Source organism: Apteryx rowi, unplaced genomic scaffold (genome assembly GCF_003343035.1).
Source record: "Apteryx rowi isolate R43461 unplaced genomic scaffold, aptRow1 scaffold_512, whole genome shotgun sequence".
NCBI classification, from domain to species: domain Eukaryota; kingdom Metazoa; phylum Chordata; class Aves; order Apterygiformes; family Apterygidae; genus Apteryx; species Apteryx rowi.
Genome location: NW_020450775.1, coordinates 524,961 through 548,777, shown reverse-complemented (window position 1 = coordinate 548,777; position 23,817 = coordinate 524,961). Strand labels below are relative to the sequence as shown.

Genomic DNA, 23,817 nt, shown 5'->3' with positions numbered 1-23,817 from the left:
AGATTCAGAACAAATCCTGCATTTCCTTTCTAGTAGGGTCAGTATTTTATTCAAATATTTATAAGCAAGAAAAATCACTTGCTAAGATTACTGTAACATTCAATGTAATGGTTATGAAGGTCTCTAAGGGGTTTACTCTTGGAGAGAATCAATGAAGCTTAAGAACTGAATGTATGAGACAGCTCAAATGTTGAGGCAGCTTGAATGTTAATTCAACCTGGAATGGCAGCTGCTGTACAGTTGGCACAAATATCCCTTTGAATAGAGAATTCTTTTACTCTGCTTCAGTTTCTCTGCATACTGAAGTGAAAACTCTGAATAACTAACTTAGACTTGCGATTCCCCAGTTCTATTAAAGAATTGAGCTAAAAAACTCAGTTCCAAAATACGATCCGAAAAGGTAAAGAAATAAGAAAAGTTCTTTAAGGTATAGTAGAATCTCTCATTCAAAGAAAATTTCAAAATCAAGTAGTTTTTAATGAGACTAAAGAAGTCTGAAGTTCTGAAGACAGTGGAACTTTCTTGCTGTTCCTGCCCCCCCCTTTCCTTATCAGCTTAACAACTGAACACCAAAATTAGTTGCACCTTTTAATGGTCTCTCTAAAAGGTCATGCAGAGGTAAGATGTATTAACTTTCTTCTGTCTTTCTCATTGTACTGTATGTATCTTTCAAATTGGCAGGTTTGTCTTGCTACTAGTGAGGAAGTTAATCATATTCTAGCCTTGCATCTCTTTGCTGAATAAATTGTAGATATCTTAAGACTGGGTCAAAAAGTTGGCTAGTCAGGGAGTTTAAAGGCCAGGTATTTAGATTTAAGTTACAGTGTTAAAGAACTGACATCCATTTATTTCTTTTGTATATGTGCATCTGAAACTTAACTAGAAAACATACATTCAAGTCCAAATTAAATGTACAGTTTAAACAAGGATCTCTACACTGAATAAGTGTTCAAAATAGCAACCAATGAGATGCAAAGAGAGGAAACAGGAAAATCGTATACTGTGATTTGGCAATTATAATTTAGTCACACAGTAAACAAAAATTAAAATGAAGGGTATAGGTCTTCATTTTCCATCTATTGTGCTTGTAGGAAAGTAGCAATGAAAACACTTGCTGCTATTGCTATAGAATTCCTGGTTTCTTACTCTGCCTGGACTTTGAACTCAATTTCTGGGTTTGGGGGTTATCTGTCAGTGTACTTGATATGGTTGCCTACTACAGCAGAAACTTGATCAGGAACATACCTCATCCTACTGTTGTGTACCCCAAACTGAATCAACTCTGAAGACTATTTAATACAGCTTGTGATGGACTGCTTTTCATACAGTAGTTCTTAATATTATCTACTTCATATTAACAAGTCCACCTGAGACTTGCTTAGAAGAGTCTGAACTTCATTATCTCTTCTGAAAACTAAGTTTATGCTGCGCCAGTAAATGTCTGAATCTCTGTAGCTTATGAAAATGTAATTTGTGTATCTTAATGTTTAGCCCACAAATATGCTGGAGTGAAACTTGGATTTTTTTTTTTTTTCCTCAGACCCATTTTCCCCTACTACAGTGAAGGCAAGTTAGTTGTATCAACTCTATCTTAAAATTCCATTTAGCTGCCCAACAAACTCTGCTGCTCAGACTCAATACAGTTAGCTACGTTTGTCAATTGCTCCAGACACTGACAATTGCGAACTTAACCTGAGACTCTAAGGTATTGGGGAAAGAAGCCTGGGAAGCTTAAATTTCTTAAATTTGATGACTGAACAGGAATCAGCCCTGCAATAATTAAACCCATTTTTTTTCCTATGAAGATGAGCAAAATACTTCTTGTGTGTGGTTGTGCTTTTTTTTTTTTTTTTTTTTTNACTGAAAGTAGCAGATTTAAATTTAATCATGCCTCCCTGCTCAGCATACTATAATTGCTCATGCCCTAAAACATTTAGAGCTGCAGACTGAGATACTGCACCCTCCAGCAATTTGGAGGGGAGGCAGAAATAACTGAGTGATTTTAGAAACAGTGCTACAGTAGTATATATGGATAGTGCATTCTAGCCTCCATTGCCAGCACTGCTGTGGGTGGACTCCTCTGGGGTTTCATTATCTCACATCCGCAAATAAAATACACAATTTATACCACCCCTATTCCATAATGAGCTGAAGTACTGAAACTCAGGACTGAAAGCTTGCAAATTTAATCCATGTTTCCTTGTCATAAGGACAAATGCTGTAGTCTGAAATAAACCTTCTGAATGGGGTAGACTGCGAGCAAGCCACTTGTGACTTACTGTTAGGCTTTAACTAACTGCACTCTTCTATAATGCATTAATCAGCATCACAGAATTAAAGAAAATATATTGGCCTGTCTTTACAAAATGATGAAGGATAATGATTATAGGCTCTGTGAGCTTGAATCAGAATCAGAGAACAATTGAGGTTGGAAGGGACTGCTGGAGATCATCTAGTCCAACCCCCYTGCTCAAGCAGGGTCACCTAGATCACGTTGCCCAGGATTGTGTCCAGGTGGCTTTTGAATATCTCCAAGGATGGAGACTCTACAACCTCTCTGGGTAACCTGGTCCAGTGCTCTGTCACCCTCACAGTAAAGAAGTTTTTCCTCATGTTCAGACGAAACTTCCTGCGTTTCAGTTTGTGCCCGTTGCCTTGCGTCCTGTTGCTGGGCACCACTAAGAAGAGTCTGGTCCCATCCTCTCTACACCCTCCCTTCAGATACTTGTACACATTGATAAGCTCCCCCCTCAGCCTTCTCTTCTCCAGGCTGAAGAGTCCTAGCTCTCTCAGCCTTTCCATATATGACAGATGCTCCAGTCCCTTAATCATCTTGGTAGCCCTTTGCTGGACTTGCTCCAGTAGCTCCATGTCTCTCTTGTAGTGGGGAGCCCAGAACTGGACTCAGTACTCACACAGAGGTGTGGCCTCACTAGGGCTGAGTAGAGGGGGAGGATCACTTCCCTTTACCTGCTGGCAATGCTCTTCCTAATGCACCCCAGGATACCATTGGCCTTCTTGGCCACAAGGGCACATTGCTGGCTCACAGTCAGCTTGCAGTCCACCAGGACCCTCAGATCCTTCTCCACAGAGCTGTTGTCATTCAGCGGCATGTCTTTACAACTGTAATACTTCAGCTGCTGAACTTCTTTCAAGAGTAGCATTACTGAGGTTATAATGTTACCTCTGTATATCAAAGTATTCCACCAAAAAAAAAAAAATTAAACACCTTAAAATCATAGTTTATTTCTCTGTAGCTGCAAACAGGTCACATAATTCTTTGTTTTCTGTCTTGCTGCAGAAAATCATTYCACTGAAGGGAAACTGAAGGCAGCTTGCAGGTCTTATGCTCATACAAAAGACAATTTTAAATATAGGTACTGCAGTTTTCATAGGCTTCTGGCCCTAAGCTAAAAATTTCTTGTATCTATATGTGAACATACAAGGTGATTCGCAATAGCTAGGCTAACTCATCAGTCTGTTTTGTTGGACAGGTCTCTGGACTTTGCATGCCCTGCAAGATTCAACAGCTTCATAGTAACCCAGATCTTGGCATTCTGCTCTCTTAGTAGTATTAATGGCCCTTACTGTGTAGTGCTGTGTTGGGGAGGAAAAGCAAGTGTGTAAAGTGGTCACCTTCCTAACCAAGTGAACTGAAGYGCTGTAGAGTGTTTGCAGCAGGCACCAGTAGTTTAGGCTGTGTAAGGATCAGTCACAGCATAGCATGTCTGCTCCTGATGTAGAGTGTCTGTTGTCATTGGATGATCTGAGTAGTGGGATGAACCTTTCTAGTTTTGGGAGAGGGTGAAGAAATGTATGAAAGATAATTAACAATGGTTACTGCCATCTCAGGGAAAGTAAAAGATGAGCGTTTTCATCTGTAACAGAAATACAGATTAGTCTTCTAGTTAAACTTCTTAATTTTTAACTTTTTCCACATAGGTCTTTAAAGTTTAACCCTCAGCCCTACAATTAGGTCTGCGTTCTGCACTGTTTGTGTTGCATGAAGTCTTCTCCCGAAGACTTGCTGAGGCTGTCTGGCACTACACTGGGTTTAGTCATACAGCTGCAGTATACGGTTTCCATCTGTGTCCGAAAAAGTAGGTAATAGGTTGTAGAAAGTTGCTTCCAGATACCTAGTGTTTATAGGCAATAGGTGTTGTAGTAAGTTGAAGATCCTACAGTAGATGTGGGAAAGAGAAGCTAATGGAAAGCTTGCTGCCATCCTGCTGATGATTAAGTACTTACCTTTTGTTTCAGGTACTCTCCTGTGCAAGTCTACAGTTTCTAAATGTACGGGATACAAAGCCATATTTTCTTCTCATTCCCTTTCTCCGAAAACAGTCCAATCTTTTATTCTTTCTACACAAGGTGCAGTTGTTGGCAAAGGACTCTTATTCTTCAGTATAAACTAATGTCTATCTTAACCTTGTTTCTCAATGTTGAAGTGGTCTTCTTGCATGCCTGAGAGCACTCTGCTGCTGTCTGGACCTGTAGAGACTCTAGAAGGTGTGCTGCAGCATGTTAATGAAATTCTAGCCTGTGAGATGTCTAGAGTATTTGTTTCTGGTGATACCTATTTTTGCTGATGTAGCTGTGTTCCACGTGCTTGAAGTATTATCTATAAATGAAGAATTCGGTAATACTTATTAATCTAACCCAGAGAAAGGGAACTGTCACACTCAACTTGAAAATTCACTAGCTGTAAATTCATGTGATGTTGCGTACCGTAACAGCATTTGGGATGAAGACAGGAAGAGGCTGGGACATAGCTTAGGCCAGAACCGTTAGAAAATCAGTACTGTTGGGCAAAAGAGACAGACTAATGTTACTGTTAGCATGTACTCATACAATTTAAAGATTTTTTTAAATGTAGAACTTAAGCACTGAGCTTTCTATTTGGTGTAATCGTGGTCTGCAGGCTGGTAGGCAGAGAGCTTGGCCGTGCTGCAAGCTTCTCTGTCTTACTTGTAGTGCCTAACACCTTCCTTCTATCTTTCTTATAGACTTGATCCAAGCAACTAATGAAACTAATGTGAATATTCCTCAGATGGCTGATACACTTTTTGAGCGAGCAACAAATAGTAGCTGGGTGGTTGTATTCAAAGCCTTAGTTACCACRCATCATCTAATGGTTCATGGCAATGAGGTAAGTGTAATCAACTTTTTCATGAGACCATGTTGTCACTGAACAAACTCCAAGCTGAAAAACTTAGCAGTGCAAAGGCACCTCTCTGAACCTGGAGGACCTGACAACAGAGTGTGAGAATGATTGATGATGAGAAACAGTCTTCCAAATTTACCTTTATCAATGTAGTTTAAGTTGGAGGGGTGCTGATTTTCTGTTTCTTCATTTACTTAGCTGTAGTGTAGGAGCAAGCAGCAACCTATTTCAGTATTATGACAGATCCTATCCRCCATCTGAAAGCAGAGCTATGCAGGATGAAAGACTACCTGGGACTTCTGTCAGAGACTGACAAAATCTTCTAGGGAGAACTTTGATTTAAAAAAAAAGAAGAAAAGGCGTCTCTGACACTGCTTTAGCATCCTTGATTCTCTATCTCTCTCTTTGCCTTCCATATCCATGGTGACTGCTTCTGGTGTTAATAGCCTTTTGTGGCCTTAAAGACTTAAGATTAGTGAGAGTCAAAGTTGYTGTTCTAGCATATGCGCACTGCCATCCAAATAGCTGCCCTTTCTGTATTAGTATTAAAATCTTCCTAGACTTGTAAATTCAACTCGATATCTTTTCAGTTACATTTTCCTAGCCCTTGCTTATTATTGACCTAAATAGACTGGTGTGTCTGTGTAAAATAAAAAGCATACCTGAAGAGCTTGAGTATGACAATGAAACAATTTCTCCCTGGCAATATACCAAATGTTTTTGTGCAATGAATTTCTCTGATATGACAGCGTAAGTTGTTGCTCCTGACTAATTTTTCTGTTCCAAATTTTCAACCAACTTTCTGACTTGCTTTCCTTAATTGTTTTGGTCTGTTCATCCAAATACTTGATATGGGACCTACTCATTATTGAAATAGCTTGGCTGAAACTGAGGGCTGCTGAAGCGAAAAGTCTGGGACCAGTATGGATATGCTACTTTGCAAAGAGATAAATCTTGTGCTTCCTTAAATCTCTTCCAGAATTAGCTATTCTTACTGCTTGTTCAACAATGTATGTAGTACTTTGCACAGAATCTGTTTTTATGTATATGATAGGATGTTTAGTAGAGGTTCAGGCTAAACATAATGAATATGAACAGCTGAAAATGGTTTTGAGGAAGCTATAGGAGGCTAAGACAAAAATCTGGATTTTTGTGTCTATATGCTGGAGTTAGACTTGTAAAATTCCTGCTAGGGAGGTACAAAGTCTGCAGATACAGCCTCTGATAAGAAAATAACTTTGTGTTGCAGAGATTCATTCAGTACCTGGCATCTAGAAACACATTGTTCAACCTCAGCAATTTTCTGGACAAAAGTGGATCTCATGGTAGGCCTACTCGTGTCTATTATCTTAACAAGATTCTAAATGAGATACGATTGCTAATTTGCATTGATTCTTATGAATGGAGGAGCAAATAATGTAAATTATGTAAGAAGGATTCAGTAACACATTTTTATAAGTACTCAATGAATACAGGAACTAAAGTGAAATGGGAACTCCTGGACAGTTTCAAAACAGTGTTTCTCAGTTCCTGCAGAATCTTCACTCAAAAGCTGACACTTTGCAACTCCCTTGGAAGGTGCTGGTTGAAATCAGGGCCAAGTCAGCTATCAGTTTAATTTTTTATTACAGAGTTAAGGATGAAATGGGCAACTTTCCATTTGTTTTTTCAGTTTTTACTCAGCCTTAAATGGTAATTTGGTTACTTGGGAACACCATAATTTTTTTCAGAGTTGTCCTTAAGCACTTAATTTGAAAAAACAAAAAGACACCCAAAGAATTAGTTGGTTTTGATTTGGCTACTGAATTTGGAAGGGGAGCAAGAGGTGAAGAAGTTGAGGGCTTGACTTGTTTTCTCTAGAGCTTACAAAGTCTGCTTTTCCAGTCTGATTCTGGAATTGCTCATGAATTTCCTTGGTGCTTCACTTAATGAAGAGGAAGCTTGTTTCCTGGTAGCTTTCTAGCAGAGAAGAAAGAAAACTTCTAATTCTGCAGCTGTTTGAGAATATTTGTTGACTGCAAAACACATGAACGCTACAGTGATGGGCAAGATCAAAGCAATGCCATGTTACTCCATCTCTTAAGGACACATAACACCCAAGAGACTTGAGCATCTCTTAGAAATAGTAACACAGGACAGGAACAAAACCAAGCAAATATTAAACCCATGTTTGTTGTGCTGTGCATGTTTAAAGATACTGGTATTTGGCAACTGTGAAATTTGTTAAATACATGCTTTTGTGTTTTTTGCCACTTTTTAAAACTTAAATTGCCATTTAATAGAAAACGCATCAGTGTGTCATAGATGATGAGGTGTCAGAGACTGTAGTAGTAAGCTTGAGTTGGCAGAGATGCTTAATATTCAGAGATATTATGGAAAAATGCAACTGAGATACGAATTTTAATGAAGGTAACACAAAGGGACCCATACTGAAGAGGAAGATCAGTTGCTTTTTGCACACAATTCTGTAACTTAGACTTAGAAGAAGAAACTGTGAAAGAAATGCCTGAAGAATAGACTGTAATAATGCTGGTGTTTAGAAGTTTTATAGCCTTGAAATAAGGTTGCTGCAGTTTGAGGCTGCTTGTACAATGTTGCCTGCCTTTAAAGATTTCTGATGTAACAATTCATAGAAGGCAATAATCTCTAGGAATACAATCAGTATTTCTTTGTTCCAATAAACCTAGTCAGGGGGATTTTGAGGATCCATGTAAGAGTTGGAGGGAGTGACCTAAAATAGTGGGAGTGTTTAAGTTGAAATCAATCTTTGTCCTGCAAGCCAGGTACCAGTTAAGTGTAAACTGTTAAACTGACATTTTTCACATTAACAGAGGTGTAACTAATTTGGCCATCAAGTGATGTCATCACRTAACTGTGTAGGAGCCACTACTAGGTTTCCACAAGAATCCTGCCATTAGTGCATAGGATGAATTTGTTGGAAGTGGAAAGCTGTGGTAGATTGTTTTGATGCAGCAATACTGCTTTTTCTTTAGAAGCTGGAAGATGACTTGTCATGCCCATTCTGTTTGTGGAGTTCTGTAGTGTAATAGAGATCACGCAGTCCTGGGGTGTGTTGACTGTATGTTATCCTTTGTTAAAGAACCTCCAAACAAGCATAACAATATAAGTCATGTAACTGTTTTTTTGCAGGTTATGACATGTCCACCTTTATAAGGCGTTATAGTAGATACTTGAATGAAAAAGCATTTTCCTACAGACAAATGGCATTTGACTTTGCAAGGGTGAAGAAAGGGTAAGCAAAGTTTACATAAATAAACCGATAGGATTTCCTGACCTGTAAAATCTTGCTTATGGCATTAAGCTTAATTTTAGTGTCTTAATGACTTTTCTCTTAAGTTCTTTATTTAGCTACACCGAAACACTAAAATGGTTGCGTTTCCTAAATATTTTGTAGTTGGTTAAGAATTGCACATGGGGAAGAAGAAAGATTACGGGTACTAAAGCAAATATTGGATATCACCTGATTAAAGCCTTCCAGATTTGAGAGCTTTGAGTGCCATGTATTAAATCTGACTCTTATTAAATTATGCTGCAGGGAGACTGCATGTAGAATTTGGGAAAGGAAATACTCTGAATCTATTTGGGATGTTTCATTAGTCTCCAGACACTTTCTATAAGAAAAGGAACAAAAACTTCTAGAAGGAAGATGTCTGTGGAATAAAGCTGTTCCTCTGAAGTAATAAAACGGAGGGGGGAGTGTGAGGGGGGAGGCACACATGACACCAAGAGCCAACTAATGAAGTTAGGTGAGTTTAGGGTGTCCTGAAGGAAACACTAAATTCTAGCGTTTGATTACCTAGGAGAGCAAGTCAGCAGTAGATCAGATTTCTAAGGAAAATGGTTAGTCCAGCATGATCAAGTAATAAATGGCTAGTCTTAAAAAAGACTCAGATAGCCCAACCAGTTTCTTCTGGCCATGCTGTATGTTTAAGTTGCATGATAAATCTGGTACTTGCTCTGTAAACAGCTTAGGTTTTATGTGTGTTCTTGAATACTTAATTTGCAAAAGATATTTAGGCAAAACACTTCTCACCAAAGATACTTAGAAACTAGTGTTCAGAATCCAGGTCAGACAAATCTTTTCTACACAAGCTATTCCCCAAGAAAAGATCTGAATAACTAGTCACGGGCTCATCTTGCTTTGAGCCAAAGTAAGGGAAGAAAAAAACCCAGGAGATGAAGACTGTTTAAAGCATGCTCTCTCCTGCTTCAGCTGCTGGTCCCTTTAGCTAGAATGGAATAGTAGGTAATCTTTTTTTGGGGGGAAGGGGGGGGTCCTCTATCAAATTCCAAGAGAGGGATTAATTACACTGGGTTTGTTTGTTTCTGTCTTTTTTTTTTTCCAGCAGCTTTAGTGGGCTGTTCCCATATCAAAGGGCTAGCTATATCAAGATTACRCCCTGTTTTTTCCCCTTTAGCTTAAAAGTGAATTTCTTCTATACCAAATTGCCTATGGATGTCACAGCGTCTCCCTATTTTTATCACAATTTGCAGCTAGATTGCATGGTACTTTGCATTTCCATATAGATACCTAACACAACACATAGTTTAGATCTGTTATGACTGATTATGAAGAAAAATTCCAGTGGACAGCTGAAGTTCTTAGGAGGCAACAAAGCAAACAGTTATAAACTCAACAGAATAAGCTATAAGCTAGTATTTTTGCTTCCCATAAGGGTTGTGTTAAAAACGAAAAGTAAAACAAAAGAAAAAAAGAGAAGAAAAAAACTCCCACAATCCTCCCCAAAAAGACTTACCTCAGAGTAGTATGTTGGTATTTGTCAGAACATCTTTTTTGGTCTCTTAGCTCCTGTAACTGGGACCTCCATAGCTCTAGATTATCTCTGCTGAAGCATTACCTACACAGCAAGTGGTTTAGCACCCAGTGAAGGTGTAGTTTAATTCATTGCATACTAAAGATATTCTTTCTACTAATAATGAGTCTACATGTGGGTTTGTTCTGGTGGCTTCAGTGTATTCTGTGGCTTTGGACTCTGAGCTATTGACACAGACATCACTGCTGGATTTTCCTCCTGCTCCTACYGTCTCAAGCTGCTAGACAAATAGGACCTACTCTGGTAGCTTAACTGTGTAGCTGGAGTCCCTTCAAGTTGTATTTTCAAAATGCCATTCCAGTAATAGGGACCAGAATATTTATCTCTTTAAGCTATCTGGAATATGAATCATTAAGAGGTTTTCATAGTGAAGACTAATATCYAGGTGGATTCATATTTTAGACAGGCTTTGGTCCAGCAGGCCTCTGTAGTCTTAGCATCTTAAATTCTCTTTTTCACCTAGTGGTTTCAAGCACTTCATGTTACATAAACATAAGTTTGGGTTGCTAAAAATCCTTTGACTCCTGTCTTGCTATACATTCATGCAAAGCCTTACTATGTATGGTATTTCTGGTTCTCAGAATAAGGTGCTGCCTCACAGTATAGCATAAAGTAAGTAAGAATGGTAGTATGCATTCCCCAAGAAGAGATACTATACCCGTTAGTGGCCAGAATGGGGCAATTCATAACAGATATTCAGGTTCATTATTCAGACGCAAAAGCAGGCATACATGAAGACTGTTATAAGACATGTGGGCTGCACATAAGGAATGCTACGCATCTGTGACTGTTGCATGGTCCAGTTGGAGCGATAGTTCAGGACTCATCAAGGCAGGTCAAAGTCAGTGGAAGTCTTATGAAGGGTAAGATAACTAATTAGTATCCAAGAATACTCAGAAAAGTATCCTAGGGTAAGCTAGGTAAGCTCTTAGCAAAGATTGCACTGACTTATGTTGTCACGGGATTTACAGGCGTCTGCTGTGGCAATTGCTGGAGAAAACCTATCAAGTTTGTCTTCAGTGACCATAAACATGACTAAAAAGTACTCCTAGCAATGACTTGTCATTAGTTATACTTAAAGTTCATGCATAAAGACTATTGGTCACTTTAACTACTTCTGCAATACTATTTCTTGTCAAGCTGTTTAAAATCTTGCTGTCTTTTGTCTACAAAGAGATCAGTCTCTTGCGTTGATTACTCTAACACAGAACCCTTCTTTGCCTACTGTTGGGGAGGGTGGCTGGATGAAGTATTTACCATGCCAACTCTTGTGGTGCTATGGGAGGCAGGAGAATCAGATGGTGCTCCAAATATTTGAAATGGGTTACAGCAGCTTTAAGCTTATGATCAGGCAACAAATCAGTTGGGGGTAGGTGGAGGAGGAACACCATGGCTTGTAATCTGTGTTCCCTCTTGCAGAGCTGATGGTGTAATGAGAACAATGGCTCCAGAGAAGCTACTRAAGAGCATGCCAATACTACAGGAACAAATTGATGCACTACTTGAATTTGATGTATGTATTGAAGTTCACCCAGCAAACAAAGCATGAGCACTAGGCAGTGACTTAAATGCTGCGTTGAAATTAACGTTTCATCTTCTCACGGGTAATGCTTTACTGATCATCCAATTAAGTTGGAGGGCAAAAAAACCCCACAACCTTTTTGGTATCCCACTGAGGCAGGGTAAGGTGAAAGATGGCACTTACCTATATGTACAAAATGCTTAGATGCAGATTTTCTTATAGAGGGGGTAGGGAAACAGAATGGGGAATGAGGGTTCTTGGGGAATGCTGACTCTGAGCTTGGAGTTTTCATTTTTTTGCATCAGTGGGGGAAAAAGCAAAGCAAAATGAGGAGACAGAAGCATTCTCCCCCCCCCCCCCGTTTTTTTTTGGCAACAAACTTTTTTTTGGGGGGGGGGAAGGGGAACCATTAAATACCATATGTACATTGTTTTGCTTCCCCAAAGATGTCATCCAGTTTTTTAATTGCAAGCTGAATAGACTGAAAACTTCAGTCTAGACTATTCATAGAAATACAAATGTATATGAGATATTTATAATCTATCTCATTAATGTCAGTGAGATATATACTTCAAATTAAGGACAAAACCAGGAGTGAATTGGTATAGGAGGTAGAGTGGAACATTGCAAAGAGGTCTTTGAAGGAATTAATTGTGAGGTTCTTCTGTGTTCTGTGTGGACAGAAGGACACATTCCTTGCTGGGAGAAGAGGGCCCACTACAGCTTTCGGAGGAAAGCCTTAGAAGTATAGGGTCTCCCTAGTTATTTTTCTTACTTAAACGACTTAGAAGTTGTGATACTGGTCTCTGAAAGATTCTTCTTCTGTTTTTTAATAAACCAGCACTTATTTTCTGCTCAAGTTAGTAGGAGAACTGGAAGGGTCTTGACTTCATTAACTCAACTGTATTATGTAGTAGACTGCTGAGGCTTTGTTCAGGCTTGTTTCCTTAGAGCTTTGTTAACAGCTTCTCTGCCTTCCACCTTTGTGTGATGGGTGAAGGAGTTGAGGCGAAGACATTTACTGTTGATGGGGTTACTCCTCTCCTGTAGTGTATTGTTTTGAAGTGGTGAAAAAAAGTGACCCTTGATCTGCTAACAGAAACAGAAGCTACCTGTGTTTGATTTCTCTGTGCAAAAACTTGCATTCGGTGCTTGATTCCATCTATAACAGTATCAGATTCCTACTGCAGGCTGAAACTTCTGATTGCATTCAGTAAAGCTGTTCTAAATAACTGTTATTTTATTTGTAGGTTCATCCAAATGAACTGACAAATGGCGTCATAAATGCTGCATTCATGCTTCTATTTAAAGATCTTATCAAACTTTTTGCTTGCTACAATGATGGGGTTATTAACTTACTAGGTAAGTAGCCTGTTGTCTATAGTTCACATACACAAGCAAGTGAAAAATGAGTTTCAAATCTACTTTTTTTTTTTTTTTTTAATTTTTCCATTAAAACTTAATACATTGTTTTTGACTGTCCTGTTAGGAAGTGAAAGTTAAGAAAAACTCTATGCCACAGTCATAATCTTTTAAATTAGTGCTTATCTCTGAAGCTGGATTGTCATATGCTTATAAAATTGTTAAGAAGCCTACTGCAAGGCACTGAGCCTGTCTGTGCTTGCAGGAAAAAAAAAAAAAAAGTACAGTGCTGTGTGAGTTTGCATAATATGTCTTGCGAGGTTAGCAAAACAGCTTTTGCTGTTTGATTGCTCATCCAAAATGTCCAGGTTCTTCTTTCTGCTATATGTACTATGTAGTAGCCTTTTATTAAGTAACATCCTCCTGAATAGCCTTCCCAGTTTGTCTGAAAGAGTGATTGCCATGGCTGGATCCTCACCTAACATGTATCTGCCTTCAGACTACAAGGTATATACAAGGCTCTAAGCATGTTCTGAAGTGCAGAAAGCTTGGAGTGATCAAAAGTGTAACACACCTTAAGCAGAAGGCTTTGTTATGAATTCTAAAAGCAGGATTGTCTTAAACTGCAAAAAGCATTTCAAGGTTTGACATAAATGACCTTGTAGAAATTTGGCTTCACCTGTTAAAACTTCAGAGCACTTCAGCAAGTCTGTAAAGATAGGTAGAAACTCAATTCCTTGGCTAGCATGACTGACTGAAAACTCTGGCTGCAACGAGAACAGGAAGAATCCGAGAGGTTGTAAAGACTGAACACAGGCAAAATTAAGTTCTTGAACTGTAAAACTTGGACATTTTTTTTGGTGTGTTACAACAATTTATGGAGAAATTTCATAAATATAACTCCCATGTGTTTTGACTGAACTATAGGCATAGAAAGATTGAATAGGTACAAATGTGTTGGGCATAACAATTGGATTGAGACTTCATTGTTTACAGCTACTTCAAACATAAGTTCAGGTTGAAGTATATGGCGGTCTTCCTTGGTAATATTCAGGGTGAACCAATCTTAGAAAGTTACTAAAGTGGAAAAAGTACTGTTCTTTGATGTGAGGATAACTTGGGGAAGAAATGTCTAAATACATTTAAATAGCCTTAATTACTTTTCATTTCAAGGTTAGTAGATACTTCATCTGCTTACCATTTGTCTTTAAAAACCTAGTTTACATCACATGAAATGCTATGACTGCTTTGGGTGCAGTTTTCCAGTCTGTATAATTATTTAGCTTCTCAGCGAGCCAAACTCCTAATTTCTACTAATGACTGGGAAAGCCACTAGAAAAAGTCCAAGTAGAAAAATGTTAATGGAGCGCAGTATTCTTGAAACATAATTTTCCTGAAAACTAGAGTTGTGATAAATGCACACATACATATGTAAGATTCCTTAACTGAAATTTGCCAAATTATTTCTCTAGAGAAATTTTTTGAAATGAAAAAGGGACAATGTAAAGATGCTCTTGAAATCTACAAACGATTTCTTACTCGAATGACCAGAGTATCAGAGTTTCTTAAAGTTGCAGAGGTAAGTGACTTCCAGTCTTCTGGAGTCTGGCATTTAAGCTTATGTGAATTTTTTTAGCACTGATAGAAAATATTAATTGTCAAGCATCTGACTCGCTATGTGTAAATGTGAGGCAGTATAGATCTGCTTGTTCAGCACTTCTTGAACTAGTAAGCCCTGCTTAAACCTTCAGCATATCTCTGCTGCGCAGCCAGCGTCAACTTTCCAGGTAATTTAACAGGTGACAGGAATTCAACCACAACAGTGTTTCTTGGAAGTGCTGTAATAAGTGTATGCTTCTGGGGCAGGGTTGACATTATAGGAAAATACAGCAATTACAAGCAAAAGCGTAACAGTTTTAAGTCTCCTTCTTAAGTCTTTGCAGCCAACTACAAGCTCTTACCTGCAATGTGAAATTTTACCACTTTTGGTCGTTTTTACCATCCTCCTATAGGGATAATGCAAATATTACATGGTTAATTAACTGTTTTGCTGGGCTGTCATTTGAGGTGGTTGGCTTCCAGGCACAAGATGAACTTATTGCCATATTTCATGCTTCATTATCAAGGGCAGCAACAATGAGCTAGATAGCAAGTTTGTGCCTTTAGTAGTGTACCTACTTATTTGAAGGAAACTGCTAGGCTTCTGAACAGCATGTAATGTCTGATGTGAACGTTGGACTTCAGGGAGTAATAACTTGGAGACTTGAGATCTTTGAGAATTTTGGCACCTATAGGTCAGCTTTACAGTACAGGGGATTCAGGATTATTCTGATTATACTTCAGGATGACTGAATGTGGAGTTTGCTCTTCTACAAAAGTTAGACCAACAGGCACTACAAAGAGCCAACAGGTAAGCAACAGGACAACTAATTAAAATTTGCAGACTGACACCTCATCTTGCTGTACTTGAAATGATAGGAGAGAAGGGCAGGGAAAACAAAGTGACTTGTGCTTTAGCTTTTYTCAGCAGTCTCTTCTAGAAGTTGCTCACTGCTGAATTCAGAAATCAGTTCACTAGCATAGTCAAGTGTCTGGGTAGTACTTCTATTGCAGTTCACTAATGCTGCTCTCTAAGACAGTAGTACATGACCAGAAAACCCTGCCTATTTTACAGTAGGGAGTATGAATTTTACCAGGGTGGAGGAGAACCTGAGAAAAAGACTGCTTCAAGTTGCTGAAAGTAATGGAATGGCTTCTGGAAAAATGGGCATCTGCACATGCTAACTTTGTAGGGAGGGGTTCTTTTTTCTTTTTTTCTCCTTTTTAAAATTTTTTAAAGACAAAGTGTATTGTAGGTTGAAGAGTATTCCACAGTTCTAGTCAAACTTAATGCCTGCTGCAGTGGAAATAAGACACTCATGATTTGCAATCTCTTTTAAATCCACAGCAAGTTGGAATTGACAAAGGCGATATCCCTGATCTTACGCAGGTAAGCCTCTCTTTGGTCTCTTTAAATCTATGTAATAATTAAAAGTTTAGTAATCAAAAAGTATACCAGGAATCTAAATGTTGGTAGGCACTACCTAATGCCTTAAAGCCCTCTCAACTTGCAAAGAAAAAAAAAAACTGTTTAAAATTTTTTTTGAAAACTGGTAGAATAACTTCTGTTTTAATGGCTTCCAACATGTAGTTGAAAAATGTACCATCTTGCCCTTTCTTTGCTAAAGGGCAGACTTCCCTGCTTTATAGGACAAGTTTGTCTTTGACAACAGACTGTACAAAACTTGTATTGTGACTTGCCATGTGATCTCATTSTGACATTATCTTTGTCCAGAGATGAAGTTCAGAGCAGTGGTAGATAGCACTACTGTCTTGATTTAGCTACAGTGAACTTGAAGTTTAAAACCAGAAGTCATGGTTTGATTGCTGAACCTCTGTCATTATGTATCAAAACTTTAACATCAAGATTCATTAATGCTGTAATGCTTAAATTCTGTTCTGGTCCATCTTCAGTAACAATTGCAAATTGGTTTGAGTGTCTGGCTTTGCATTTAATGTGCAAAAGGTATTTACTTGGAGGAGAAAGTCTGTTCTGAAGAGTTTGCACTCATGGCATGTTTCATGCCAGTAAAACTGGAATCAAAGCCTGCTTAACAGTTGTAAATCCTAAGTGTTACTAGCCTGTGAATGTGTAGTTTTTGTAAAACCTCTTGAAAGTCTGGTTTAAAATAGCATCAAAATAGTGTTTCTCTTGGTTAAAAAGCCAATTAAAAATTCTGAAGCCCTGACCTGATGTGAAGATGGTGGGCTTTAATCCATATGGGTTTCAGATGCTACAGGGTTACAAAGCCTGTGTCAATCTCTTTCAGTTGTGGAAAGCTTAGAGTTCTTGGAGTAGTAGTACATGAAATACCAAATAATTCTTAAATAGCTGAAGTAGTGTGTTCTGCTAATTCTTTACTTAGTGGGCTCTCTTCCTTTTTTTTAACAAGATCCAATCATTCATGAACTAAGTCCTTGAACCAAAAGAATTCAGCTTAAGCTCAGTTAATGAAATATGCTTTGTAAATTCCTGTAGCACTTCTGTTTGCTTCTGCTTGTGTTGCTTCAACCTTCTGGAAATGCTGCCTGCTAGGACTACACAAGCCCTGGTCCACAGCAGTGAATGCTACAGTTGTTCAGTGACACCATAGTTACTGCTACGTGGGGGTCTGTGTTTCACCTCTTGAACCAACACTTTGACCAAGAGCTCCCAATTTGGGCTAACTGCAAAAGCTCTCATCTGACTTGAGTTGCCAGAGCAAGCTCCTCTGAGGATGCTGACTGCTACTCTACTACGCTTCTTTATAATACAGGAATTGCTGACTTTGATACCACAACTGCCACACCTGCATTTGATATCAAAACTAAATCTCAAATAGTCCCTCATAGGTGTATTCTCCCAGAGTCTGTGTGGGAATCACTTGCCTAAGACTAATCTCTGATTGTGTCTAAGACCTAGGCAGTGTATTTCAGTGAAATAGATAAAAGCTGAATAATAAAATTGAATTTCAGCCAATAAGGCTGAAATTTTGTCAGCTAATAAATCATATATAATTATTATATGATAGTAATTTCAGCTAATAAAGCTGAAATATTGATGATAATCCTAAATGCCTAAAGCAAGTCATTGAAATAGGCAATAGCATTCCACAAGAAACTTTGGATGTGTTGATGTTTGGTGGGTCCACATACTCTGCAGATCCAAAAAAGTAGTTGTGGAGCTGAAATAGAAGTTGATAGCTGTCCGTCTTTGGTCTTTCTAGTTTGACTGCAAGGCTTTGGAAGCTTCTTCGCTGTTAGAGAGCTTGGCTCATTTTTAATAAGCAATTCTCGAAGTATAGCAGTTTTTGCCCAGATAGCTAGTGGGGAACCCATATCTAAGTTTCTGCCATCATGTTGACCAAAAGATTAAACTAACTTTGAAGCAGTGTCTAGAAGAAATTAAGTGATATTCAGAGTTGCAAATTGGATACAGTATTTAATTTACAAAGTGTTGTATCTGAGTAGAAATTTTCTGGAGCTGCCTCTACAAATTCTGTTTACTAGGTGAGTTTCATATTTGCTTGTTGGCTTTTAAGAAACCTCTGAATAGTATATTGGAAAGTTAGTTAAGAAGTATAGAACTGCAGTTGCAAAGAGGAAATAATAGTGGACGTTTTTGAAACATAGCTTTCTACTTACACACTTAAGTAGGCACAGCTTGCTTCTTTTGATATAGCCTTTTAGAATAGGTAGAAGTCTGAATCTGTTCTTTAGTGGATGTGAGCCTTTGGTCATCTTTTTTTCTTGCTGCTGGAGAATTCTTGCAACTAAGTCACTTGTGTTTAACTTAATTCTTGCTTGTGCTTGCATTATTTCAAAATGAGTAAACATGCCTATGAAATAGCAGTAACAATCAAGCTGTTTCTGCATTGCTTATGTACATGCGACATGTTTGAACCCAATTCATCAGTTAAGGAATTTTTGAGCTTTTGAATTTCGGCATGTGTTGAGTTACTTTATTGCTCAGTTTTAATGTCAAAATTAATATGTGAACTCCATACACTAAATATACTTAGCTGTGCATTGGCACTAGCAGGTACTGAGCATCCTGAAGCATCCAACACAGCCGCACAACTGGAGTTTTCAGTGTACTGTACACATGGGCAGTGGGAATTCCACTTTCAGTCATGGCAAACTGATGTCTTTGGTGCATGTGTATATCCTGAAATTAAAGACATTATTTATGGAAAACACTGTAGGTATTGCTGTCAGGAATTCTGGTTGATCTGAAAGACACTGATAAAGAGAATTCCCCTTTTAAAGACTCTATCATTGATGAACCGGTAACCCTGATGATAAAATTTTACTATTATTTGCTACTGTGGTGGCTCTCAAGGGTTTCCTCCTTGCTTGCTGATCTTACAGGATTCTACTTATCTGGACGCTATTTTTATATTGGAGTTGTTAAAGACAGTGTCATTTGTGTTTACTACTACTTTTCTTAACTGCCATTGTAACAGCAAATGCATGCCTGGGGATACTGCCTGGCCACAAAAAGGTTGCTTAAAATAAAACCTAAGATTAGTGAGACTTGAAAAAGCTTAATTTTTGTAAATCCCCAAAATAATAATTTTTCTGAATTTTGAGTTACTCTAGCTGCTGGGCTCAATAACCTATGCCTAGTTTAATGTTGAGAACAAATAATAGCCATAAGATTCTGTGCTGCTGAGAGCCTTGAAACTAAGGTAACAGATTTGTGGGGGTTAGGGAGATGATTTGTTTTGTTTAGACTGCAAATATTATAGAACCCTTTGGTTGTAAATGACATATTGGAGATCTGGCTAAAAGCAAAACTGAACAGATGACCTTGAACCTGTTACTATTAATTAACCCAGTGGATGCCTTGTTGTCAATGTTTTAACATTAACTCAAAGCATGATGAGCATATCTTGGTTTTAGGCTTCAGACGCTGTTTAGCAGAGTTAAATGTTTTCTGTCTGCAAATTTGAGCACTTAATATTATCCTTCAAAAGTTCTCTTTTCCTGGATACTTCTAGCATGGAAATCCACTATTTTCACAGTGTCATAAATAAAGTAACAGCATGAGCATGCATGTCAGGGAAGTTTGTGCTGGATCTCTAAAGTTACTAGTTTAATGTAATGTGTTTAGAAGCATATCTTTTGTCTTTGCTTTCAAGGCTCCTAGCAGTCTTATGGAGACCCTTGAGCAACATCTAAACTCACTGGAAGGAAAAAAACCTGGCAACAGGTAGGTATATATTGTGAAAACATAAGGCAAAACGTAGTCTGAGACTAGCTGATATTTAGGCTTATCTCCCCCAACCTGCTTTTGCTGCTTACGTGGAAAAGAATATGTGGTAAGATTAGACTTTTCCTTACCTTTTCAGAGCTGTCTTAATGGCATGCTTACCAAAAGCAGTGGGGGGAATGGAAACAGACATCTAGACGCTTTCCGTAATGAAATAAAATTAACTGTGGCTTAACGAACACTCCTGGAAGGAACTGGTTTTTGCTGCTGCAGAGACTTTCATTTTCAAAATTGAATTGTTTTCTGATGGCTTTATGTTCTCTTGCTAGATACTTGTCATGGCTAACTCTAGGAAAGATTAAGCTAAAACTGTGGGTTTTTTTCTTTTTTTTTTTTTTCTTTCGCTGTTGCTTTCCTTGTAATTTAGTGAAGGGTAAGTATAGATGTTTATGTGTCACTTGCATGCAGACATGATTATGGTTTTTTTAGATGGCTTGAGCAATTAGAAATAGATATTTTCATTGAATTGCACCTAAGTTGTTACTTGCTTTTGTATATAGCTGTTGAGTTATTTTTAGTCATTTCTGTCTTGACTCCAGATCTTTTAATCAGTACTACAGCTTCCAAGATTTATCCAATTGAATTAACCTATAGGACAGACCCCAGTTCAATACCAATGAAGTTTTAACTTCACCTTCTCTTTCCATAGTCAGTGCCATTGTAAGTTTTCATCTCTTAAGTCAAAGCATCTGTAAAAATGTGTAGCAATATTTTCATACCTCACAGTAATGAAAGCAAACAAATGCACTGACGTGTACATCCTAACTTATGATTAAGGCTCTGCAGTTTAGTGTTAGTATGACTTTTTTGCATGTGAATGACTTTTTAGCTTGAACTTTACAACTAACTGTTTCCATACTTTTAAATCTCATTATTTTAAAGTAACCTGACTTTCTTTAAAAGAGCAATGCACTTTGAAAATTGACTGATGCATCCCCAGAAGTCTTATATTAGATAACTGCTTCCATATCAGTCTTACTCTGCTACTGTCACAGGATTTATACAGCCTGGCTACATCTTGCCTCAGTAACTCTTTCCTATTGGCTCCTGTAGGCCTTAATGTGAGACTTTGGTATGCATTTCTGCCTTTCCTACATTAAGTAGAGCTTATTTAAAAGGCAGAATAAGCCTGTGGTATCAACTTGCTTAAAAGACTTATTTAAGCTTTGAAGCAATAATTTTCAGTCTTTGTCTAATATGACGTGTGGAAGTTTGAGAAATGGGGGAGGGCATGGAATTGTAGAGATCTTCAGAAAACTGTCATGCTCAGTTTTTTGGTCTTTTTTGCGTGAGTTTTGATGACTGGAAACAGTTTCCAAAAGTGTACTTATCTCAAACCCTTTTTTCCTAGATCTGGGGCTCCTTCTCCTCTGAGCAAGGTAAATGCTGGCTATTGTTGTGCTAACTAACTCTTGTTTAGGTGACAGACTTCAGAACATCTTAAGGGCATAAAGAGTTAAATTTCCTTCTGCTAATCTGCTTTGTAGACTTCTGTCTGGGACCTAAATGACAAAGTGCATCTTTAAACATTTTCATAGTGGCCTCATGAAAGCTCCTTGCTAATCTGACAGGCCATAACTACTTGTACCAGTGCATTTGGTGCCTAATGACAAATGCTATGCAGGAGAAACTAAACGAAAACTTCTGAATTGGGCGGTTCAATACTTGATTCTAGTGAAAGTTCTTATGGTACTKCCAAACCACCCTTAGTTTGAAGGGGGGGTGTGGGAAACAACCAACTACTCATGTCCAACACTGTTGCAATTGGTGAGATGACTACCTTATGATTCAGCCAGTGTTCTTACAGCCCTGAGTAACCCACTGCTCCCAATTTGTGTGAAGAGTTTGCATCAAACAAATCTCAGCTGTAGTAAAGGTTTGAGGAGAGTCTAGACAACTTATATCCATCTCCAGTCAGAGTTCTGATGGTGGGATGGCAGTAGCAGAGCTAAGAGGAAAATATTTCCAATTTGTCTTTCTTTTTCTTCTTGGAAAAAGTCAGAATGGTAAATAGTGCTAAATATAGGACTCTTGTTGTTTTTGTTCATTAGGAAAAGCATTTCTCTGGTGTGTATGAGATGATGTAACAAAGCTAGTAGTGTGTTTTAGAATGAAACTGAAACTCTTCAAAGTAACTTGATTCTCAAGAGCACAGAATAATTGCAATATACTGTCCCTGGTGTCTGACCTTGCCATACTTTAAATATATATCTTACCTCCAGAACTGGAAGGGCTAATGAAGAAAAATCGTAGGCTGAGTTGTCTTTTATACTTTCCCAAGGACTTAGCCATTAGCAGTGGTAACAGTTGGTTCTTAAACTCTCTTCAGGCTGAAGTTTTATGTGTATGCTTAACTTAGTTTCTGAACATTTCTCTTCTCCCACCGCTGCTACAATCAATATACTAAGATGCTGTTGTGAACTAGCAAATAACTATTTTATCTCATGGACAAAATGAGCAATCTTACAAATGTAGAAACAAAACCACAAAAATATTTTGTTCCTCCCATCTCCAGGATGGTGTCAAAACTAAGAGTAGGGAGAAGCTGAGAAGCAAACCATTTTCCTGGAACTTACTGAGGATACTTTTGACAAATAGGAACTGTTACTTGTCCTAGTTGGGATTTTAAAAGGTAGGTAAGGCAACCCCAGATCATGAGCTTCACTTCTGAGTTAGAGTTGCTTAGACACTGACCGAGTCATCAATATCCCATGACAATACAACATATTCTTTGTGGCTTCTAGCAAAGGAACCAAATGTTCAGAGCTTGTGACTTGCTAGACCRCTGAAAACTTAGCCAGTTGTCCTTAAATTCTCTAAAACGGGAGAATAGCTCGCATTGAGAACACCTGATGTCAAAACTGAACTTAAATATGTGAATCTGTGCACTGGTTGTTTGTGAAGAAATAATGGTATATTGAATGTATACTTAAAATATTTCTCCAGTCTTCTCCAGCCACAACTGTTACGTCTCCTAATGCTACTCCGGCAAAAAGTATTGATACATCTCCTCCAGTTGATCTTTTTGCAACTTCATCTACAGCTGCTCCAGTCAGGTAAGTTAAACAGCGGATATGAGCCTGATGTAGATGCCAAGGTCACAGTTGTAACAGGAGACTTGCCTGAAACATTCTGCTTACTTTACCAGTAGCGTACTTCAATATTGAATGGATTACATAGACTTGTAAGTCTAGATCAGTAATGAGCTCTAGCCAAAAAAAGAAAATTCTGTGGCTACTCTAATTTGCTTTCAGCGTCAAGAAGTGTCAAAGTTGTGCTGTTCCCAGCATAAACTTCTAGTCAAATAGACTGAAGTAATGTGTAAAAACAAAGCCAAATTAATCTTTGCTGACCTTTGCTGATCTCTCTCTGGAACTGCTGATTTGAGACTCCTTTTTTTTTGCTGTTCAAATTAGTTAATGAAGCACAGAAAAATGTGATGAACTTAGATGGTTAAAATAAGAAATAAACATTTAAGTCTGACCAATCAGAAATTCTGAACTTTTACTTTCAACTCAAACTGAAGAAACCACTGTTATTCATTATGATAATTCCAGAATTGAAGAACTCTAGACATGTAAAATCTCTAAACTTGAACCAAAAGTATAAAGACTTGACTAATTTGGATTAAACTTTTTGGCATGTCAGGTGAAGTACTTTGAAGGAACAGCCTCAAGATTCATTGTTTACTATTTAAATGTCCCAGATGAAAAAGTCTTTGTTCACTGGCTCCTAAGCTAGTGTCTGGCTGGTTTAAGTCATCCAAGTTTTACCAACTTTCCTTTACGTCATGCCTGTTTATTGCGTGGCAAGTGCATATTTCTGACCTTCTGGGATGATGCAATGAAATATTTAAGTAGCATGGAGCCGTTTTCAGTGACAGCAGTTATTTCTTCTGTTCTTAGGAACCACCTGTGATTTGGGGGCGGCAGGGGGAGTTTGTCTGTTTTTGTTTTCAGGATTGTTGCAGTTTAGTGTCTCAAATTCATTACTGTCAATATCCAGTAACAGAAATAAGTTAAGGTCCCATCCTGAGGTGTAATGTATTGTTGGCACTGTA

General features: G+C 38.2%; 1 protein-coding gene across 4 annotated transcripts in view; it reads left to right on the top strand.

The window, feature by feature from the left end:
- The window catches only part of SNAP91 (synaptosome associated protein 91), a 71,238-nt gene that overhangs the window by 14,152 nt on the left and 33,269 nt on the right, over positions 1–23,817 (top strand). For 2 of the 4 annotated variants that reach the window (XM_026080246.1, XM_026080245.1), the window contains exons 2-12: positions 5,007–5,149; positions 6,414–6,489; positions 8,315–8,417; positions 11,440–11,533; positions 12,793–12,904; positions 14,377–14,483; positions 15,852–15,893; positions 19,627–19,697; positions 20,125–20,130; positions 21,109–21,136; positions 22,704–22,813. In XM_026080246.1, the coding sequence (XP_025936031.1) occupies positions 5,007–5,149; positions 6,414–6,489; positions 8,315–8,417; positions 11,440–11,533; positions 12,793–12,904; positions 14,377–14,483; positions 15,852–15,893; positions 19,627–19,697; positions 20,125–20,130; positions 21,109–21,136; positions 22,704–22,813 (892 nt within the window). The remainder of the gene's footprint in view (positions 1–5,006; positions 5,150–6,413; positions 6,490–8,314; positions 8,418–11,439; positions 11,534–12,792; positions 12,905–14,376; positions 14,484–15,851; positions 15,894–19,626; positions 19,698–20,124; positions 20,131–21,108; positions 21,137–22,703; positions 22,814–23,817) is intronic. The other 2 variants (XM_026080248.1, XM_026080249.1) reach the window with 2 other exon arrangements.